At 34.9% G+C, this 22393-nt stretch overlaps 1 protein-coding gene across 8 annotated transcripts in view; it reads right to left on the reverse strand.

Moving 5' to 3' along the window:
* The window catches only part of LRP1B (LDL receptor related protein 1B), a 547576-nt gene that overhangs the window by 13108 nt on the left and 512075 nt on the right, over nt 1–22393 (reverse strand). For 7 of the 8 annotated variants that reach the window (XM_015869154.2, XM_015869156.2, XM_015869152.2 and 4 more), the window contains 5 exons: nt 19968–20132; nt 11769–11930; nt 7718–7892; nt 7356–7460; nt 5631–5744 (listed from right to left, as the gene is read on the reverse strand). In XM_015869154.2, coding sequence (XP_015724640.1) covers nt 5631–5744; nt 7356–7460; nt 7718–7892; nt 11769–11930; nt 19968–20132 — 721 coding nt within the window. The remainder of the gene's footprint in view (nt 1–5630; nt 5745–7355; nt 7461–7717; nt 7893–11768; nt 11931–19967; nt 20133–22393) is intronic. The other variant, XM_015869155.2, reaches the window with a different exon arrangement.

Consider the following 22393-nt stretch of genomic DNA (forward strand, 5'->3'; position numbering starts at 1 on the left):
TTTGCTAATCTTCAGATACAGCTGACATGTGTTGTTCTTAATAATATCAGTCAAGTTTCTGATACTAGACTTTTCTGTTCTTTAAACTCAGAATACTTGTTATCCAGCATGGGAACTGATTTCTGCTTTAAATGGATTCACAGAATTTTATTAGTATATTAGAATATTAGTAAATATTTTTATGTATACATATACATACATATAGTATATATTAGAATATTAGTAAAGTAAAATTGCATGTAGCCACTGGTTTCATTGAAGACATCTGTGTTATCAAGGACTGTGAAGAGAGACGGTGATAATGCACAATGTAGGCTATACAGAGAAACACAAGATGAAACAGTGGGGAGCTTGACAGCAAAGGAGAGAATGTACTCAGCCAAGTGGTACAAGGTACTACAGGTAAAAATCCCCAGTCCCCCATGGAATCAGTGAATAGATCAAAGAGGAGTAACGTCCTAGAGAATGCCAATATAAATCCTCAAAGTTAATGTGATAAACACAGGTTACATGTAGCCTGTTGCCAAGGTCATTAATGAAAGTATGCTACAGCTCTCTCCATTACAGTTTAGGTCTACATTTAGAAAGAGGTGGCTGTTTGGGAAACATACAGCCTGAGAAAAACAGGGGCAATGCAATAAGGGTAATTTATGCATAGAAAGTAGTATTAAAGAGATGTTTTAAAAACTCTAAACTGAAATTGTATAGGCATCCCACTTGTAATGACAGAGAGCAGCACTAAAAGATTAATATTAGAAGTACAACAGAATCAGTGAAACAGTCATCACAAGACAGAGGTTGACATGGAGAACGTTTCTTACTTAAAAATCTAATGTAGTAATTTTCTAACTTTGCTTTCCTTTTTGGTCAAGCTATGGATAAACATGCTAATGAAAGTATCCAGCTTCCCTACTGTAAGAACACATTATTATTCCATTGGAAAATATGATTAATATGACAAATACTCGTAACACAAGAGCAGATAACATCTGGATTATAGTTATTTACTATTTGTATTAAAATATACCGAAATACAGAAATGGAAATAATCCCCATATTTCCCCAAACTATAGGATAATTTATTATGAAAAAACCCTTGCACTAAGGTAAATCAAAAAGCTGTTCCTTATTAAAAAAGATAAAAAATTGCAATGCTTTTGGAATGAAGGCATTCTTTATACAGAGAGATAGTATTGTAGAGTTATAAGCCTTGAGATGCATCTTAGCCTCTGTTATCCCAAGGTAAGAAATTAGCAATTCGTGTACAATACATATGCTAAACATGTTTTTAATTCAATAATGTAGACCTGCTATATGAACATTAAGTGTGTTAACTTCTACTTTAGTTGAAATTACATTGAGCAATCAAGCAAAAGGAAAAGAATAGACTGATATGGTAAAAATATTAAAACTATGAGAAACGACTGGACCAACAGATACAAGACAAATCACCGTTTTTTCTCCTTACAGACATAAATGAGCAGTAATGTACAGCAGCAAATTCTCTTCAAGTTTCATCTGAACAATTGAAAACTCACAGAAAAAGGGCAGCTGCATTACAGTCTAACTGCTAAACGGCCAATGAAGGATACACACCCTCCTCCTTTCCAACATCTTGTCATTTCTTTATCAAGCACTTCTCAAATATCTGTTCATGTTTAGAACTTTAAAATGACATTAGTTTGTAAGACAAACTCGATGAAAACTCTTCTATATTATAAAGTTAAAACCTATAGATTAGGCTCAAATTCAAGACACGGGTTTTTTTTTTTTTTTTTGGTGGAAAATGAAAGCACTCTAGGAACTAGTATAACACTGAAATTCTTCTTATAATTATAATTAGATACCTCATTAAATATATCCTTGGAAAGCATATGGAAAACATTTATTACAAGGTATTTCGTAAATTTTTCTGCTCTATAATTTATGCTGTCTATCATGGTTAAATCTCCTTCTCTTAGGCTGTCTTCTTGATTCCACAGCTGTTCCATGCTGCAGTAGTTTTTTATACTCGGCCTTCAGAAAATGCAAGTCAGGGGACTTCACTGATGTCTCTTTCTTGTTCCCAGCCAGATTATGGGTACATCTTAGCCCTTTTTTGATCAGAGCACTACTATACTTTTACATTTACTTATGAAGTAAGAACATGTGTGCACATTTCTACACAAACTGCTCACATTTGATGTCTCATTTAAAATGATGCCTTTCCTCTCCCTATTTTTTTTCCCCTACCATTTTTAACATATTACTCAGATAAAATTTTCATTTTAGAAATGAAGTCATCTTTCTCCATCCTTCATTTGCCTGATTCTTCTGCTATCATAGTCTTGCTTTCCTCCTTCAAGCTCCTCTATGGCATATGCCTTTTAATTAATTTGAAAGATCACTGATTTCTCTATAAAATTTGATCTCAAAGCCTCAGATCCACTGATTGTAAGCAATTAAAGTGCCTAGGATGACTTATTCTTCATTGTAGAAGAAACAATATTCTACTTTAGCAATACAACACAATCTAAAGGTCTGTGAAGAGTCAATATTTTAACTAAGGCAACTAATTTAATACTGCAAATAGCCCTCTGAATTTCTCTCTTTCTTATGTACTGACACCTAGGAAACAGGCTCTGAAGTTAAGTGCACATACAGCAGCATAAAAAGGAAAAAAATGGCTATCATCTTATTTAGACAGCATAATAACATAAACTTGCTGTTGTCACATTAATTTCAGGGTCCTTCAAAAGCTTATTAAAGCATTTATAAATTCCCTTTACATTCACTTGGATGATGAAAAGGATCAATAGAATTTTTTTTTTTTGTCAGTTTTGACTATAAACTGCAGAACAAATACAAACAACAGCTTGTACAATAAAAAAAAAAAAAAAAAAAAGAAAACATTTGTTGATTATTTCTCATTGGCATCTGATCTCAAGTTCATTCTTTCTTAAGTGGATTGATGAAGTTTAGGAGCAATTCCAACATATCTCATACTCTTCTGCTATAGACCCCCTTCCCTCTCCCTCATCCCAGTACATGGTAATACAGAAGATATTTTTAAATAAACTTAAAATATAAAAACTACGAAGGCAGTAACTACAATACAGTATTATATCAGTACAGGACACCCACAGCAGTGATATTTTCAGAAAGTCTACGCCTCAAATTTTATTATTTTGATATGAAATTCTCTTTCAAACTTTCACTATTGAGCAGGAAGGAAAATAATACAGAAAAATAAAATAAATAATAACGAATAATAATGTTAATAATTCATAATTTAAATTGTGCAGGATTTTACATCCAAAATCAAAACAGCCTATGCTCTGTCTTTTTCAGCTTGGCAGAGCACTGACTAACGCAAGAGACCAACTCCACAAATTCTTCCTTTTATAAGAGTTTGATGTGTAGTCAAGTTAAGGACTTAGTTCATTTAGAATATTGCTAGGTGTAAAGTACAAGTTTTATTTCCCATGTGAACCTGATATTTACTGGATTCAAAGATCAAAAATCTTGAAATAGGAACGTTTCTGGAAGAAAAAAAAAAAAAATAAAAATCAACCCTAACAGCAAAGGTTGGTAAAACGAGAGTAAGTTCATATAGGCATATAGTTTTGTATAATTATGGTTATGAGATTGCCCTTAAGAATGGATAAATCTTATTTTCTCTAGTATTTACTGAAAGATAATATGAGCTTTATTATGCATAAAGTTTGCTTTCTCAACTGATTTGGCTGCAAGAGGCAGAGAAGTTCATACTGAATTAGAATAAAATCAGCTATTTCCAATTTCTTCCTTCTAGAAATTGTCCACCCATGACTAGTTAAAAACTACGTAAACCCATAACTGCCTCTTAGAGACCAGGTAGATGTCTCACACAGTGTGGCATGCTGAAGGGGTACGTTATTCTCTCTAATAATGGAGCAGAAAAAGGCTTTGAGATTGCTGTTTCACTGCACAATGACTCTAGTGAAGCATGGGATTGTTTCATTCCTTTCTGAAGTCTTTTACTTGACAGTACGAGGATTGTAAAATTATAAACAAGCTCCAGTTTAAAGCTTATTTGTGCCAGAAAAAGAAGATATAGGAAACAACCAAAGTGAGAACTACAGCTAGCAAAGACTGAGACATATGGAACTATGATTCTCTCTCTCTCCATCGAGCAGCTTGTTCATTTGGCATCTGGCCACACACAGAACCCACTGAAGAGGTTAAAATTCATGTTATCAACACAAAGAGTAAGAGATTTAAATACGATTTAATATCTCATTAAAAAAACCCAACTATTTTAGATGCCAAATATAGTTGAACTAGATCAAAAGATCAAGAGAATGGGCGGCGCCACAAACAAGTATCAATGCTGCTCAGGAAGATCCTAATTCAAATAACTCTTTAAATTCTACTGCTGTATCTCTGTTAGATTTGACAACAGTTGAAAGAAAATCCATTTAATAAAATGTAAACTTTTACCTTTTAAATGGCTAATGCATTCTGAAGAATTATAAGAGTAATTCTCCATGCTTTACTTTCAGATTATTTTATCTGTTAAAATGCTTCAGAATAAATTCTGGACTGTTACCTTCTTGAGAGCTCAGGTAAGGTCTCCAATATTTTAGTAAAAAGAAAAAAAAAAAAAAAGGTAAGGAGGAATGGTATTTCCATTACACGGCCATACAATCAGTAACATGTTTTTCTTTGAACTATGTTATTCTTAAAACCCAAGTATGATATAGAGAAATAGAAACTGTCCATTGAGTGCTCACCAAAAGTCCACTCTGTGTTCTTCAAAATTTTAATCTGTGGTGGACAGAACTCTAATTTACTTTCTAATGGATTTATGGTAGCTCTAGTTGGAGTTTCATTGCCTGAAAAACACTGGCCAAGAATTTTTGATTGTATTGTATTGAAAAAATCAGATTATTCACCATACCTTAGTCACTCTCATTGCTATCTATTATACAATGAATCCAATTCTCACAGTGCTTTCTGCGTTCATAAGGCTGTTTATTTTGTGATGGGGATTTTTTCCTTTGAATAAATAGACTTCAAATCCTTTAGTAAAATACAGCACACAAATATATCTTTTTCATGCATTTTTTATCAGAGAAGTCAAAGTTATAACAAAGCTCAAACATTTCTGCTTAAGAGGTGCTATTTTACAGTGTATTTTCATAAAGTTTACAAAGAGACTTATGATTGCAGACTAAACTCTTGAAACGGTAGCTAAATAGCTCCTATGTTTCTTTCCCTACAGAGATAAGAAATAATAAGTTGGTTTTAGGCTACAGAACATATGCAGTGTCACTATTTGCTAAACTTTATGCTGTGTAGGATTAAGTTGGTAAAATGTCTCAAAATTTGAACAGTAAAAGCCATGAAGCATTTCTAATATCTTCCACGCACTTAATAAAAATAAAGCTTTTTATTTTCTTTGCCTCCAATGACATGGACAATCCAACAGTATGTTTAAATATACTCATAAGTGCAACTATCAGAGGGTAAGTGTGCATTACAGAAACGAGCACCCAGATTATGTATATACTGTGAAATGTATGTGAACGTGCATGACTTGAACCAATGAACTGTGGCCTGAAATGATGTCACAGAATGTGCAGCATTAAGTGGAAGGTTAAACCTACTTGCATCTCGGTTCATTAAACGCAGTTAAAGTGCAAATTCCCTCATTCTGACAGTAGTAATCACAAGGGTTCACTTTCTGGTCACAGCGCTGACTTTTAAACCCCACAGAGCATCTGCAGAATTTCAGTAAAATAGACCTATATAAATATTCTGCCTTTTGCTGAACAAGTTTTAAATACATTACATTTAATGATGGCAAGACACGCACACATACACAGGCACACATCCACAGATATAGTTTTTTTGTTTGTTTTTCCCGGAAAGCTCTAATTTAACTACACTGATAAGTTTTCTCAAAGTTTATCCAACACTTAATTCAGTGAGCCTATACAAACTTATAGGTTCATGTGTTCAGTATTTTTGTCAACTGTACTACACATTTGCATTGATTGATCAAAATGGGGTAATTCAAGTGCCTTCAAAATTTCAGCCTTTGCATTGTTGACTGTGTTGGCAATATGCTACAGCTCTCATGCACCATTAGCATCATACACAAACTGATGCTTGAAACATGTTTTTCTTGAAATACAATAGCATTCCATATGAATTCAAAAAACAATAATCCAGTTTATTAAAGAAAAAGAAAGTAGCAATTACAAGCTTCCAAACTAGCCATAATAAATAATAGACAAAGTCACTCCAAACTGATGAAGATATGCAGTGCAGAACTGCATTCCACTTTCCCTAACCTCAAAGCTTTAAACATTTCTTGTCAACCTTCCATTACTACAGCCCCTACTCTTGGGCCCCCTTCATATAGTCAGTTCTTTGAAAATCTGAATACAATCAACACTTTCCCTAAGTCCATCCACCTCACACATGTCAAAAAGGTAGGGGTGGCTGTAAATGTATTCACAAAGTTGCTGCAAAACTATATCCCTTTGGAAAACAATTAATTTACGTCACCCTGGGAATGAGACACTTGAGTCTAATTCTAACTTCTCATACTCTCCTAGAGAATTCTCACATCTCCACTAAGATATTGAAGATTATTCCACAATGAAGCTCTTCTGCAGTGCAGAAAACATTGAATAACTTACTAAGCAAATATGAAAAAAAAAACCAAAACAAAAAACCAAAAAACCAAACCCATAAATCAACCAACAAACAAAGACAATACAAAAACAGGAACATGACTTCAGAAGCTCACTGGAACTGAGAGCAGGAGCAGGAAAAAATTCAATTCTTGCTACAAATTTCTACTTCCGTATTTAACATTTAGCATCTGAACATGAAGATATACAATAGCTCTCAAGAAAGGACCAGAATGTAGGGTTTTCTGTCTCTTTAAAAAGTACTTAACAGTCTGGACTACAAAAACCACATTCCCCTTGGTATCTGATATCTGGACTTAGGAAAATATCTTGAATTATTTTCTCAACACTAGTGTATTTCTGCAGGAGGGAGAAAATTATCTCATTCCAGAGCAGCCAAGCTCCTATGGGTATTGTAAAAGTTAGGGTTGAAACAAGAGGTACAAGAGCACATCCCTGGAAACATAGAGGAAATAATCACTGACATTATTCTTCCCGTTCTCTAGCCATTGGTTTCCTTACAGAAATGTCATCAACTCTGATCATCTCTATAGAAGACATAATCCACCACTGAGAAGCAGCAACAGGCAACTGTCCTGTATATCACACACCGTGAGCTTTAGATTTGGCCTGAAATTATTAAAAGTCTCGGGAGAGATCTAAACGGTCTCCACAATGCAGGATACTCACAGACAGACAGGTACATTTGTGTCAGGGTCCAGCTGGCATGTACCACCATTGTAGCAGTAGCCATCACATAACTGACATGTGGAGGCAATCTTTCCACTAGTGCAACTGCCATGGTTAAAAAGGGACAAAAAAGAAGACAAAGAAACAATCAGCACGTAATAAATCTAGTGAACCACAATATAACAATCCATACTTGAGAGCCACTGGGTTAACCATGACTCAGTAGCTGAACACTCAAAGGCTCTTTTCTGATGTGATAATTTCAAGGGTTGGTCATTCACAGATTTAAAATAAACTACAGTATAGTGGCTACAGGTGCATAATTTTGAACACAGCCCCCATTCCCCAACACACATGCTTACTTGCATACTATGTCATTAGTATCCTTGTTAATTATGCAGTGTCCCCCATGACATCTTATACACTTGTCCACTTCACATTTTGGACCTTCAAATCGTACTGGACAGACACATTCTACGCTTCCATCATCAGAAATAGTACATGATTCAGAGTTCACACAATAATGGTGGCAAACATCTGCAAATAACATGAAAGCTAGTTAAAAAGATATTGAGAGGTAGTATTTTATATGTTTAAAAAAAAAAAAAAAAAAAGCTTACTACTCTCTATGTTGAAAAGTAGAATCATGAAAATAAAATGGTGAATGAAATTGGTGACTTCACTGGGAACTATAAGAATCAAAAGTCTTCCCAACACATAAGCAATATATTATCAACATAAAGTGAAAGAGACATAAGTTCATAGGAGGTTTCTTTTCCTTTCTAGGTGTCCAACCATTTAGGGCATCATCATACTTGATATAAAGACGAGTGATGAGAAAAGCAGTGATGTTAAATATATTTAATGGGACAGTGGCTGAATAGAAGTCTTCTGATAAATTCACATTACCATTAAAGGCATCGCACTAAACTGAAGTGGGAACAACAATTTGAAACAATTAACTTTCATTTTAATTTCTCCTCATATAGAACTTCATGAAGTTCTAACAATAACACATAACAACATGATCCATAAGTTCTACAAAACCCTAAATACACGCTTATATTTGTAGGCTGTGCAAGATCCCATTATTTCATGTAAATACTTCAAAGTCAGCAGGACTGAGACTTCAAGCTGTGAATTCTTTTAACTATTTAGAAGTTCCAGTAACAACATCATTTTTATCTCCCTCTTTTACATATACTATGTCAAAATAAGGAAACTTCTTGAGCAATAATATACTGGCATATTAACACTACGGTTCATTTTTATTTATGTAGTACTGACAACTTTCATTTGACCAAGCAGTTTTATTTTAAAGTCTTCTCATTTCATCCGAGCCAAATTCCCCCACTTCGCTGTTTCTAATACTTTCTCCAGTTCTGTGCAGTTGAAATGCTGTGCAAATTGGAGACAACTAAAATTGATATATTTTACTTAGCATATACAAGACTGCTGAATTATGAGGGCATCTCATACAGCAAGAAAGATGCTTGTTTATTTACCATTCCAAGAAGCTTTCACTGACTGCCACATCAGTTTTGCTGACAATCGTGGGAAGAATTCTAATGGAATACAAAACCATTTTACTTGACTGCAGATAGAGTTATTTCTCTTGATTATCTGTGCGTCTCCACCTACTTCAGCAGACAGTGGACCAACTGGAGGGGCCAAAAAGGCATCAAGAGTAGTAAAAGTAATCCCTTGTGTGTGTTGCTCCCTGATTCCAGGTGAAGAATAACAAAACAAAAACTACTGTTCTTTGAAAGCTAAGAGCGAGAGACATTTAAAAGAGAAGCACAATAAGAGGCAAAGTTTTGCATGTAGATGAGGACAAGAAGCCCTAAAATCTGGAAATAGCAAGTTTGTACTTCAAAGCATCTTCAGTCTTCTGATAGATTCTGCTAGGTCCACAACATGAATGCTGCACTAGATCACAATAATAAGAGCATTTTTATTTTTATTTTTTTAATTTGCTTATTGAATGGAATTTCAGTTTCAGCGTAAGAAAGAGCTAATGCGATCACTCCATCCACTTTGATTTATTCTAAATGAGAGAAACATTGTCTATTTTTCTTTGCTGTTTGGGCTTTAAATGATACAAGAAATGAACTTTCAACTACTCTGTATTACTTATTTTAGGAATTTAAAATAGGCAATTGTATTCAAATACATGTGCATATAACAACACATACAATGTTAGTAGAATTTTATGTAAATCCATTCACGTAAGTTTATTTCACCAATGCCATTGCCTCGACATGAAACACACATTTTGGTTATTAGCCCTTATGTGAATTAATCACAGGTGAAACTCTACACTGGGTCAATAGAGAAGATAAAGATGAGTAAAATAAGGCCTTTGCAACATGGCAGTACTGCAAGCAAGTCTACTCCCCGCCATAAAAAACACTAATAATATTTTCAACTTCAGAGCATGAGTCCTATGCATATTCACATTCCTTTGCACAGAAAATTGTTTCAATCATATCACTGAAAGACCAAAAAAGATATAGCAGAAGCAACCAATCTTTGTTACAAACTTGTCTTAATGTATTTAATTATGCCTACAAAGTGATCATGTTAAATACAGTGAAAAAACATATAACACAAGAATATGATTGATTAAAGCAAACAAATAACAATGACCTAGCTGTGAATCTATACACCCACTGCTAGCTGTAAACTCATACAGTTTCATAGAACTGTGATTGGCCAGAAAAATAATATCCTGTAAGATTTTAAGACTCTTTTGACCTAAACGTATTAAGGTTTAAATAAACAAAAGCTTTATTTTGTATTTTATAATGTTTGAGTCTCTTCATATCATGCCATTTTTCCAAAGTAGCAGCAGACAATCCAAATCTGATAATGAGCACTGTTTAAAAAGGACCTCTAAATTTACATTTAAATTGATTCTTAAATATATATATATATTTTTTTTTTTTATTATATATATATATTATATTATAAATATATATATATATATNTATATATATATATATATATATATATATATATATATATATATATATATATATATATAAATTAAAAAATGAAAAGAAAAAAGAAAAAAGAAAAAAGCTCTGGAAAAAAAAAGAACAAAACAACAACTAAATATATGTTTGCAGAAGCATTCAACTAGAAACAATTTGTTTGGTTTTTGGTAAGCCTCATGTAAATATTTTTCTTAATCTGAGTGTCTGTCTGGGCATGATTTATGTACTATACTGTTTTGAAATACCCTATTGTTCTTGCAGATAGTTATTTGTGGATTCATGCAGTTTGTTTAATATCAAGTGAGAGAGAATCACAATTACTGCTGGTTTCCCATTCAAAGGTTTCAATTTATTTCACAGTCTCCCAACTGGAAATGCATTCATTTTACTTCAGTGCAAATCCTTCTTAAAGACATGCGCTAACCCTCTCCCTGTTTGACAGCCATATCACTAAAACTAAGCACTTTTTGTATCCAATAGATGATTCCAAAACAGACCTTTTTAACAGTTAATTCCCCTTCAATTTTGTCCAATATTACCCTTTTCAGTGAATTATGTAAAAGAAAAAAAAAAAAGATGATGGTTTTTACATTGAATGCTCTATTCTACAACAAGCACTGTGACAGTCCTCTATCTCAGTGTTTGAGTTAAAGGAAAGCAGGAGGAGGGGAAAAGGAGAATTTTGAAAATTAGAAACAAAATTGAATCTCAAAAAATTAATGCATATTAAGTCAGGGTTCCTGATAACAAACTCCTTTTTCATAGTGCTAATGACTTTCCTGAGGCATGGAAACCTTTGGAAAATATCTCAGTGAGATGAGACTAATGGGTCAGTAAAATGAAAAAGTATGGAGAAATTCAGATGCAGAGAACATAACTTGAGCCCTGAGAGCCCTACAAGAATAAGCCATAGAAATCCTGGTTTTGCATCCTACAAGGCAGAAGCCACATTGAAGATGATCTTGGATTTAGTCAGATGGAGGAACACACAGGAATAAAAGTCAAAGCAGCACTGGCAATACACTGCTTACCGGGTTTAAGAAATAAAAGGGGAAGACAGCAGTTGGAGCCTCAAGGGTCGCCTTTTTGCAAAGTTAAAGGATAACAGAAACATTCTTTAACCGACTAGGAATTCCACCAGCAACAAAAAGAGCAATGATCTGATTTATGAAGTCGGATGCTGGGTACAACTAGTAGGATTTTTATTTTTTTTTTTTCCATGACAACACAGAAATAATTTCTAAAAAAGCTCCTTTCTTCTCATACACATCTAGAAGGATATTGTTGAAATATCCCTTGAATATGTAAAGATCCCACTTTATCAGAATAATTCTGGAGTTAAATTAATCAATCCGTGCAATAGGAAAACAATCTGATTCACATTAAACTTCCTCTGTAATTTCAGATTACTTACAGTACTGGCATCTGTCTCCTGTATACTCAGGCAAGCAGTTGCAAAAGGGCTGGTTTCCAGCAGTGACACTGCAGGATCCTCCATTTTGGCAAAAACGATGGCAGACAGTCTGATTGCAGTTTGGTCCTGTAAAACCCAGTGCACAATTGCAGGTGGGCCTCCCTATTAATAAAAACAAAAAACAACCAACAACTGCTTTATGATAAAAGTAAATAAAAATTTAAATAATAGTAATTACTTCAAAGATAAACATTCATTGTAAGAGTAACACATTTCAATGCACGAATTCAGTATTTTAACTCAATACTGTAACTCATGGATAGCTGTCTTAAATCACACCAAAGATTCACCAAATGTCCAATTTGCAACATCTGAAAAGTAGCGAAGGAGGGAAAAAATGTATAAAATGAACCCCTATCCTATAGTAGCCTATTTTTAAGTGGTTTCAAAATAGAGTTTAAACTCTATTGCATTTTCCTCCTATGATTTTAACCTATTTCAATTTTCGCTTTTTTCCCCCTCTTATCTAAATCTCATGTCTATGAGATTTATAGCTTTGTTTCAACTTCACTGTTTTATTAAACTATTCCACTTATCACTGAATTTTTAAGGCTTATCTTCTCTAAAACAACTTTCTATATCATGTAAATGTCTTTCTATCTCCTGAATGTACTTCTATATCTCATCTGTAATCTCCTCTTCAAGTCAAATGATTTGATGTGTCCAGCTAGCCATTTTCCTTCTCAATTCCTAATAATGTAGTCTCACTCTTAACTTATTTCTTATAAAACTTTTCCTCCATCCTCCCTCCTCCCTCTGCTTTAATTCAGTCTCCTGAATTTTCTTAATCTTAGGGATAAATTATTTGAATTTACCACTTTTCTCCTTCCAGGATTGCAGGTGGGTGTGGAAAGAGACTCAGATTAATCTAAACCCAAGTACACTTCTGCAATAAGGTGGCAGAAAGGATAGAGGTCATTTGAATCATATGGAATCGAACCTGCTGGCAAGTACAACCAAGATCCTTACTGGATTTCTGCAGAGCAAGATTCTAAAGATAATGAATGAGAAATATATATTGGCGCAAAAATGACCATGCACAGGCTAGTGACAATCAAACAGTACTTGGGTAGCAGGTTGAACTAAAGGAGTGTCTCAACAAAAAACCAACAGAGGAACACAAATATGGCGGAAATCTAAGGAATAAGGTGGGAGGATTGAAATGTCTAATCCTGAATGGGTATATCAATATCATTGGCTTTAGCAAATTTGAAGAAAGAAGGCAATTATTAGGATGTTGTAAGACTAGTATACATTTGCTTATTATCTCATTTTTGTGGTGATGAAATAGGGCTACAGATAAAGAAATGTTAAGGTCAATCAGTTAACTGTATAATATGTTGTATGTGTAAGGCAGAAGCCCTTCAGTCTGGAATTGCAGACACAAACATGAAAAAAGTAGACTCTGAGATTTTGTTATTGACTACCCAATCCGGATAGTGGTACAGCTGTGAAATCTGAAGGAGATTAGAGAAAGCCAGATAATGCAGTAATGAAAGACTCCAGTTATCCCTACATTTACATTTGTACAACTTCACACCAGGCCATAAGCCAGAAACTATTAGCTAAAATCCTGCTTCACGAAGAGGTGGGGTGGAGAGCACACCAGAGGGCTACAGTTAGATTGAGTCTGATCAATATACAGCATTTAGCTTAAAACATACACAATGCATTTAACTACTTAAGATCATGCCTCAACATTTAAGGGTCACTTTCCCATAGCAATTTCTTATATCTGTATTAATCTAACAGTAAATCCCTACCCCTGCCTGATCTGCTGAAACATCACCACTTTGGTCCTTTGCTTGCAGTATTTTCTCTCATTCAGCGTTTCTTCAGGAATTTCTATACAATCTCTCACACAGGTATCCATATCTAATAACAAATTCACATTTGTCTCGGGCAATCTTATCACTTCTTCATCTAAATTTACAATGTGTGAGTTTTTTTCCCTACTTTATTCTCTCTTTAGCTGGTTCTCTTATTAAAGTCATACAAACTAAATATTCCATAAACTCCACAATTTTCATTTCTTTCCCATCTACCTTTGTTTTAATACCATAGTATCATATTCATAGGTGAATAAATAAAAGACTGTATTTTTCTGTTTTCTCAGAGGCATGCAAAATCATTTCTGCATTATTTTTCTTCCCCTTAGTTTTTATTTATTTGTTACATCAAACCCTTCATGTAATTCCTTCCTTTATTTTCTATTTTAAGCTATGCTAATTTAAAATGTTTTGCAAATCATCCTAAAGGCCACGAGATCAGTTAGTCTCTTCCTCTAATGAGTACAGCAGGAACAAAACCATCAACTTAAAATAGCTCCAACTAGTTTAATATTCATCAGCCTGGTTATTCATTATATGTCCCCAGTGATCTAAACATTAAATCAAAGATGTTGAACTCAGATATTAGCACAAACTCTTTGCTTTTACCCATGTATACACTTGTATTTAAATTTCTGCCCCTGAGTCTTGGGTTTCCTCCTCTAAATCCATCTTACAAATGAAATAGTGATAGAACATAAGTCTGAAATCATTTTTTATTATTCATGTTCCTCTATTTTTTAAATTGATGGGACAAGGATATTTTCATCATTTGTAGAAAAAAATATTCTATTCTTTGCTGATGTAGCCTTATAAATATGTCAAATTGTGGACAGTTATATGAAAATTTAATTCAGTATAGCCTAAACCCCATTTATTTTCACTCAATTTAACATAACTTTTACTCATTTTAATAGTTCATTGCCTATTTATACAGACCGCTGGCATCTGAAATAATAACAATAATAACAGTAATGACATTTTCATCTGCTTTATTCTATTAAATTATTTTGGATTTTGGATATGAAATGGTTCCAAAAACAGCTTAACAAAATTGCTGTACAAAACAATGATAAACACTGAGTGCCACAAGTTTTCATACAACAGAATCCAAATAATGATGTAACCAAGATAGCACATATCCTAACTAACAACTGTTGCCTATTAGTCTCAGACACAGAAACCTTAAGCATTTACACCTGTAATGAAGTTTCAGGACTAAAACGGCATAAAGACAGAATAATGGCTGCCTCTCAATCCCTGACATTCGTCAAATCTGTAATATTTATTTATAAAAAGAACGTACTGCCTTTTGCTTCAAGAAAATAAACACTGTATTTGTTACCTTGTAAAAATTTTCCAAACAATGAGCTAGTATAGATGAATGCCTCACTTAGACATAAGTAACTTATTTCTTCCAGTTGATAGTAAACTCCCTACCAGTAATGTGTGCATTCTATTTGTTACATATGAACACGCGCAATCTGTTTCATTTGCATATTTCACTTGCTGTCCCTATTAAAGCAATCTGGCACACCAGCCTACTGTAAGTAACACTGCATCCTCTAGAGGGGTTGTCAGCAGTTCGTGGGAATCACAATAATTCATTTCTGTGAACCATAATTAGCTTTAGTGAACCAAAAGTAGTGGAGAGAAGCTGTATTAGAGTACATAATTAGAAGCTGAGCTGATTGGGATCAATCCCAATAGATATTCATTCTGTCCATGTGGTGAAAGCAAAGGAGAAAAGAATCATCTCAAAATGTGTTAGTGGAGTACTCTCAAGGCTGGTTGTGGTGTTTCCTTTGGATCTACACACCAGACCAGACAGACAATCCTCCATTGAAAAACCTATCTTCTCCCTCCATCTAGTCCCTAGTCCTGGTTACAAGGAAATATACAACTTCCTTGGGGGCTCACCAGTGTGAGACTTGCAGGGACAGGCAAGATATGAACAAACTAAACAATTTATTCCTTGGTAGCATTTTCAGTACAAAGTGTTGTGTCCCCATGTTTTATTCCTAAAGCAGAAAACAAAATAACATCTACATTATATATATAAATATATATATAAATATATATATTATGCATTTATTTATTTATTTATTTATTTGTTTGTTTGTGTTAGGAGTGTGTTTCATCAGTTACCATTCAGTGGAAACAACACTTTTTCCCTCAATTTTCTACAAACATCATGATTCTACTGGGTTACATAGTTAAACATATTTATCAAACTTTGTAAACACACTTAATCTAGTCTACGTGTTCAAGACATTTAGAAAACTTTCCTCCAACATTTTTGCTTTAAATTGTAAGTAAAAAGGAAGTATCTGTATGATATCCTTTTTTTATTCCCCTCCAAATTCCCATTAATTTGGTTTACTGGAAAGTGTTCATTATTATATCCAAACTTTTAATTACATGTCTCAGATGTGTACTTTTAATTAACAGATGACATTTTCTTTGTTCAATTTTTGTAGTTCAATACAACTGTCATAAACTTTTAAATTTTAATTAAAGCTGCCCCAATCTCTAGCTATATAATGTTCACATAGGAATTTGCCAAACGGCTTAGCAGTAAGTAAACCAACAGTGAATAATCCCTGAATTGCCAGTGGGATTTGTTTAACAAATTAACATTTGTGAGCAGATAATGAGGTTCTACAACTTACCACATCCAGCAAAGATTTAGCACAATCACGTTCTGAAAAATGAGTAATACTCCGTGATTTACTTAATTGGTTATCACTTTCCTATTAAGAATTAGGGAGAAGGAGAATAGAATTTACATGTTCACTGGAACACACACATTCACCAGAAGTACATCTCATATGCGGTAGCATTCTGCTTGTATCAGAAAACAATGACAGATTTGCTTTCATGGTTTATATGCCTTGAGTTTTGGGACAGAACCCAACAATGAGGAAACTTCCCAACTCCCAGGGAATCCTCACAGCAGCTGGCTACCTTCAGAAGCTCATTTCCCTGTGAAACTCCCCAGATAAACACCAGCAGCATGCAGCAGAACCAGTTTCCCTCGAGTCAAGTGATGTGCACAACAGCTTGGATGAGCAAACACCACATCAGGAAGTCCAGATATCATCCCGAGCAAATCAAATTCACAGAGGTGCTTCGCGGAGCCCATCGTGGCAGAACTAACAGACAGCAACTGACTCCTTGAAATGGGGAGAGGGTGGAAATACAGCTGCTAAGTGGTCCCCGTGTACCCTTCCCCGTCACCAGCTGTGGCTGCTTCTTCTCATATTGGTGCTAGCCTGAAGGCACACGCTCTGCAGTTCTGCCATGGTACGTTTATCAACAGGCCCTATACTCCCCAAAGGGCATGAGTGTAAAATGGCACTTGCGGAATACTTCCATCAAGGCTATTTGAGTTGGAAAATATAAGAAATCGATAAAGGCAATCAGGGCTTCTACAAATGGAAGATTCAAGCAAGCTGCAGTTATTACAGGTCATTTATATTTTGTGGCTACAATTTACAATTTGGATAGGCACTTACACACATATGGATGCTGGAACTTCCAGAAGAAAAAGCATCATCATTTTGAACAGAAAAAGGAAAAAAAATAAAAAATAATTAAATAAATGGAATCAGGGAAAACACAATGCAACTTGATTGCAACAGTTTAGTAGTATAGTTTCATGAGCCAATAGTATAGTGGACCAAAAAACTCCATTGGAAAGAGCTGGTTGGGAAGGCGGCTGCAGAAGTACGAATAACATAGTAAAATAAGTTAAAATTATAGCAAGGTGATTTGAAGTAGTAATTTTATACTTCTGGATGCAAAAGAATTCTCTATACAAACACAAATAATCAGTATGTTCTGTACCTTTTGCCAATGGATGGCTAAACCTGCTAGGAAGAAACTTGAAATCTGGACAAAAAGTGCTCAAGTTCTTCAAACATGAATGAAAAGCAGTGGAACTCCTGGTAATAAAGATCCTCTTTATTCCTACATGTTTCAGTGTGCAAGAATGAAGTAACTTGTCCACTAATGCATCTTGTGAACCTGTCAAGGAAGATCAGCTCTGCCTCCAAGGCTGAAATGACAAGAAGGAAGTAAGCAAATGCTGCTCTGTTTTGTATTTCACTCCCTACGTCGAAACTGTGAATGGCACATGCAGCCTGCAGCCCTTGCTGCTAAATGTGCATTGACCTGGTAGCATACTTGGCATAGTGGTTCATATGACTGGAAAGAAGAAATGGTTGTTGCAAAAACTCCTGAGGAGTTGATCTTTGTTAACGGATTAATTTTTAATGCCTTAAGAACATCCACTTTAGTGTTCCTCTGTAAAAAACAATGGTTTTAGCATAATATGGATTAGATTAAACTAGAACAAGGGGACATCTCATTAACTTGTTAGATTGTTTCAAGAAGACATGATTTATAATCTGATTCAGGTAAGTAATGCAGTCTGATAAGGAGTAGAGATTTCTTCCTAATGGACTACTTACAGAGTGCAGGGGCAAGATGTGCAAGGAAGATTAGATGCAAATCAGTTTGAAAATGTTATCTTGGAATGCTGGGCGAAGTCACTTAGATTTAGAAATATGACTTTTTTTTCCCCTATCTTCACATGAAGGTTATGGGATGGGCTTTTAGGTGTGAACTGGAAATGGCAGATAGAAAATCTGGTTAACTTGATATATGTTTATTAAAATTTTGGTGAAACTTGGAAAGTGAACAAAGCATGGCAGAGTAATACTCCTATCTCAAGGTATCGCCCAGTAAGAGCCATCAGAACTTTTGGCATCATAAGGATGCGGGGGTGAGGTGCACTATTTGTGCTCAGCAACACAACACTAAAATGTGGACTGCAGTCGTATTCACGCTGCTCTCCTGATGGCATTTTTGGTAGAGACACATTATCCTGTTTGAGACCAAGCAGAAACAAGGATAACTTTTGCACCTTCAGGCTGTCTGCAGCAGGTGGGGACACGATTAACAAATCATCAAAAGTATATTGTATAAACTTGCTTATGTCTCTCACTCTCTGGTCATCACTGCTTCACTAATTATTCACTAATTTTTCTAGCAAGGCAGAGAGATTTCGAGGTTGGATTTAGTAGGAAAAAAAGTATTAAAAATCAAGGTTATATCATAGCTCTGTGAGCACAACAACTGTTAGCTGTCTGGTGAAGAACAAACTGTTGGAGGTGACTGAGCAAAAGAGAAGAAAAAATAAAACCCAGAGGTTACTGCAGCATTCAGAACTGAGCTGAGCACTGGGAGCCAAGTTACTTGTTGTGTCTTTTAACACCCCAGGAGTATCAATTAAATGCCAGATACGTAAAGATGTGGGAGTAAACATCCTCTCTTCAGATGACAGTCAAGTTCTGCACATCATTTAAATCATCCGTGAACATCTTTCGTTCACTGGCACGTCCTCACTGAACACGTATTGATCTCACTAAACTGATAGAAATCTCTGCTTATCATTTGTGTCAGTACTTCCACGAGCTGTTGCAAGCAGTTTCAAGTATAACACTAACAACTTAAAGTAATTCCGATTTTCTACTATTTAGCCATTATTAGTGATATGAACAATGGAAACTATTATGAACTCCCTAATACTCAGAACTGAAAAACTCTGTTTAGTACACAAATCTGAACATCAGAATAAGATCCATACACAAGCCAGTACAATAAGTGTAGCTGAATTATTAAACTATATAAGTTAAATCAGTACAGAATACTGAGGAAAACATTAAGATCTAAGGTCACTTTGTCACAGAGACTAAGATACATGATTCTGCAATATAGGCAGCTCTGTTTTTTTCTAAAACACATTCTGTGGTCAGGTGCCTGGTATTTCCTTTGGATGCCAGTCATTTCATCACATAGAATTTAACTTCTCACACAGCACTAAATTTTAAAATACTTCTTAGCAAACTTTCCCTCTCTCTAGACCAGGCAGTATTTAATTGCAGTACACAACCTAGAGCAGCCAATGTGTTAGGCACAAAGGCCAACTCCCAGATATCCTCATTTTGACAGTTTTTCCACTCATAGTTTGACTTTACAGTTCCCTTTTGACACTTCAGTATGCATGCTTTCATTCTGGATAATTTCATACTACTTTTTGTGAGATTTAGTTTGGCTTTGCCAAACACTGAGACCCACATGTGAAAAAATAAAGTATATGTACAACATATGCTGTTATATTGCATAGAACTTAAGTACAAAGGAAAGAAGTCACTGACAAAAAGAAAAAAAGCAAGCTACGAAGAGATTCAAACATTTAAATTAAGGCATATAAGATAATATATAGCTGCACAGAAATACGTACCAAGGAGAGATGCTCCACAGGTCCCTCCATTCTGGCAGTAGTTGTAGCAGTGGTTGGTTTCACACCTTTCACCTGAGTAACTTGGCCAGCAGTGGCATCGCGGATCCCCCTTCTCATTTATAATGCACTTTCCTCCATTTTCACAGGTTAGTTTGCATGTATCATCTGAAGCAAGAGCACAGAGAACAATTTGTATTTTATACAAAGCTACTGATCCCTGACTATGTGCAAAAATACATACCCCTTTCAAAAACTAAAAGGTAAACTACCACACAATGCTAGAAAAACAAACACATTTAACAAAACATAAGCCAGCTCCGGAAAGGCCATCAAGAGCTTCAGAGACAATGGGAGCATATATGTACGGGGGCTTGTATCATACCAGGGTACTGCATACATCTTTTTGGCTTCTGTTTCATCCAAACAATGTGATGGAAAAACTGACCTCCCCCCCCACCAGATAATGTTTGTGGCATCTGGGGATCTCAGAAAACTACTCTGTATTCATCGGGTGACCTCAGCCTGAAGGGATTTACCTTTTTGCAGTTGATTTATTTCCCTCTCTCTTCCAATCTTTTAACATCCTTCTTAATAAACATTATTGAACACATTTAAAAGGAAGCTGCTTGGCTTTTAAATCATCCTCATAAAATCGTACCAACCTGGTACTTTTAAACCATACTTTCTGGCTTATTCTTTTCTTTTACAGAATCATTAACTGTTGGAAAAGACCACTAGGATCACAAAATGCAACCATCAGCCCAATCCCACCATGTCTCATCATATGCCTTAGCATCACAACTACCCTTTTCTTTAACACCGCCATGGACAGTAACTCCACTGCTTCCTTATTCCAATGCATTACCAACTCTTTCTGAGAAGAAATCTTTACTAATATCCAACCTGAACCTCCATTGGTGCAACTTCAGGCCATTACTTCTTGTCCTATCTCTGTTACCTGAGAGAAGAGGCTGATCCCCACCTTGCCACAACCTCCCTTCAGAGAGCTGTAGATAGCAATATAGTCTTCCTGTGTCTCCTCTTTGCTAGACTAAACATTCCCCAGTTTTACCTTCTGTCTAAGAAAAGACAGCCTACTGCTGTGTGCTCACAAAGTGCTTGAGGCAGCAATACCACCTCCTTATTTGTGAGGCACACGGTAACGTACATTCTGATTAGGACAGATTCAATCTTTCTATAAAACTGTTTTGCAGTCAGAGTTGTGTCTGTCCTGGAAACACCGAGAAATAAATCTGTTCATTTGAGTGAACAAGAAATAAAATTGTTTGATGACACCAACAAGAAATTAATTACAGACCAGCATGTACACACTGCTCACACATCCAAATAATTGTAATCCCGAGCAACAGACAAGAACCTTTGCAGCTCAAAATACACATTTAGCATGACTCCTCATCTCACACAAAACAAAGCTTATAAAGACAGACTGCTGCCAAAGTAATGAAAAGTCAGAAACGCTGAGAATTGTTCAGTAATATACCCACTGATACAGAAGTTTGGCCAAATTACTCTTAGTTATACAGAATACAAAGCAGTCAAGTTATCTATACAGTCTATTTTTTCATTATCCACCATGGATCTACATCTACTGTAACAAAGCTACTTTGTGCTTGGAACTTTGAAGATGCCTCAAGTATCTATTTAGGTGGTTCATTAAATCCTTTGATGTTCCATGAACCATTCTTCAGTTACTCATTACAGAAGTTGTTTAAATGGATAATGTGGCATATCTTATTGGCGAGAAGGTCTATTTTTGTTTTGCTTATCTTATCTGTTTTACTTATCATTAGTCATGAGTTTATAGAGCAGAACTGTATAAAAACTGAATAACACTAAAGTACAAACAACTGCTCATTTTAGGAACCTTTTTGATAGTATATTAAATATACCCATTGTATTTCTTTTCTAGAACGATCCTGCACATTTAAGACACAAAAGTTAAAAAAAAATTGGAATTCTGGCAAACCCTATGAATTCAACAGGAAAAAGAACATGTATTTTCACAATGCATATTTATAACTATAAAACGTGAAATACAAACCTCAGAGTTACCCTAAACATAACAAGAAATATATGACTTCATATTGTTGGGGAAAAAAAAAAAAAAAAAAAAAAGCCTGAATCAAAAATTGTCCACAGTAAATCTTATCTAAACAAATTGCCTTTAAAATGACTGAGACGCTTAAACATGTTTTAAATGCAATACAAGTTATATCTTTATGAAATGATCAGTTAATGTTGACCTGAAAAACCTGAATGTATTTTGATATTTTCCAGCATAACAAGATTAGTAAAACTGGCTACTGATTTTGTTCCCTATCCAAGAATTTAAATAAAAATCTCATACAAAACTAATAAACAATTTCAGACTTTACATGAACTAAAAATGAGGACTGAAAGCTGTA

This window comes from Coturnix japonica, chromosome 7 (genome assembly GCF_001577835.2).
Source record: "Coturnix japonica isolate 7356 chromosome 7, Coturnix japonica 2.1, whole genome shotgun sequence".
Classification (NCBI taxonomy): domain Eukaryota; kingdom Metazoa; phylum Chordata; class Aves; order Galliformes; family Phasianidae; genus Coturnix; species Coturnix japonica.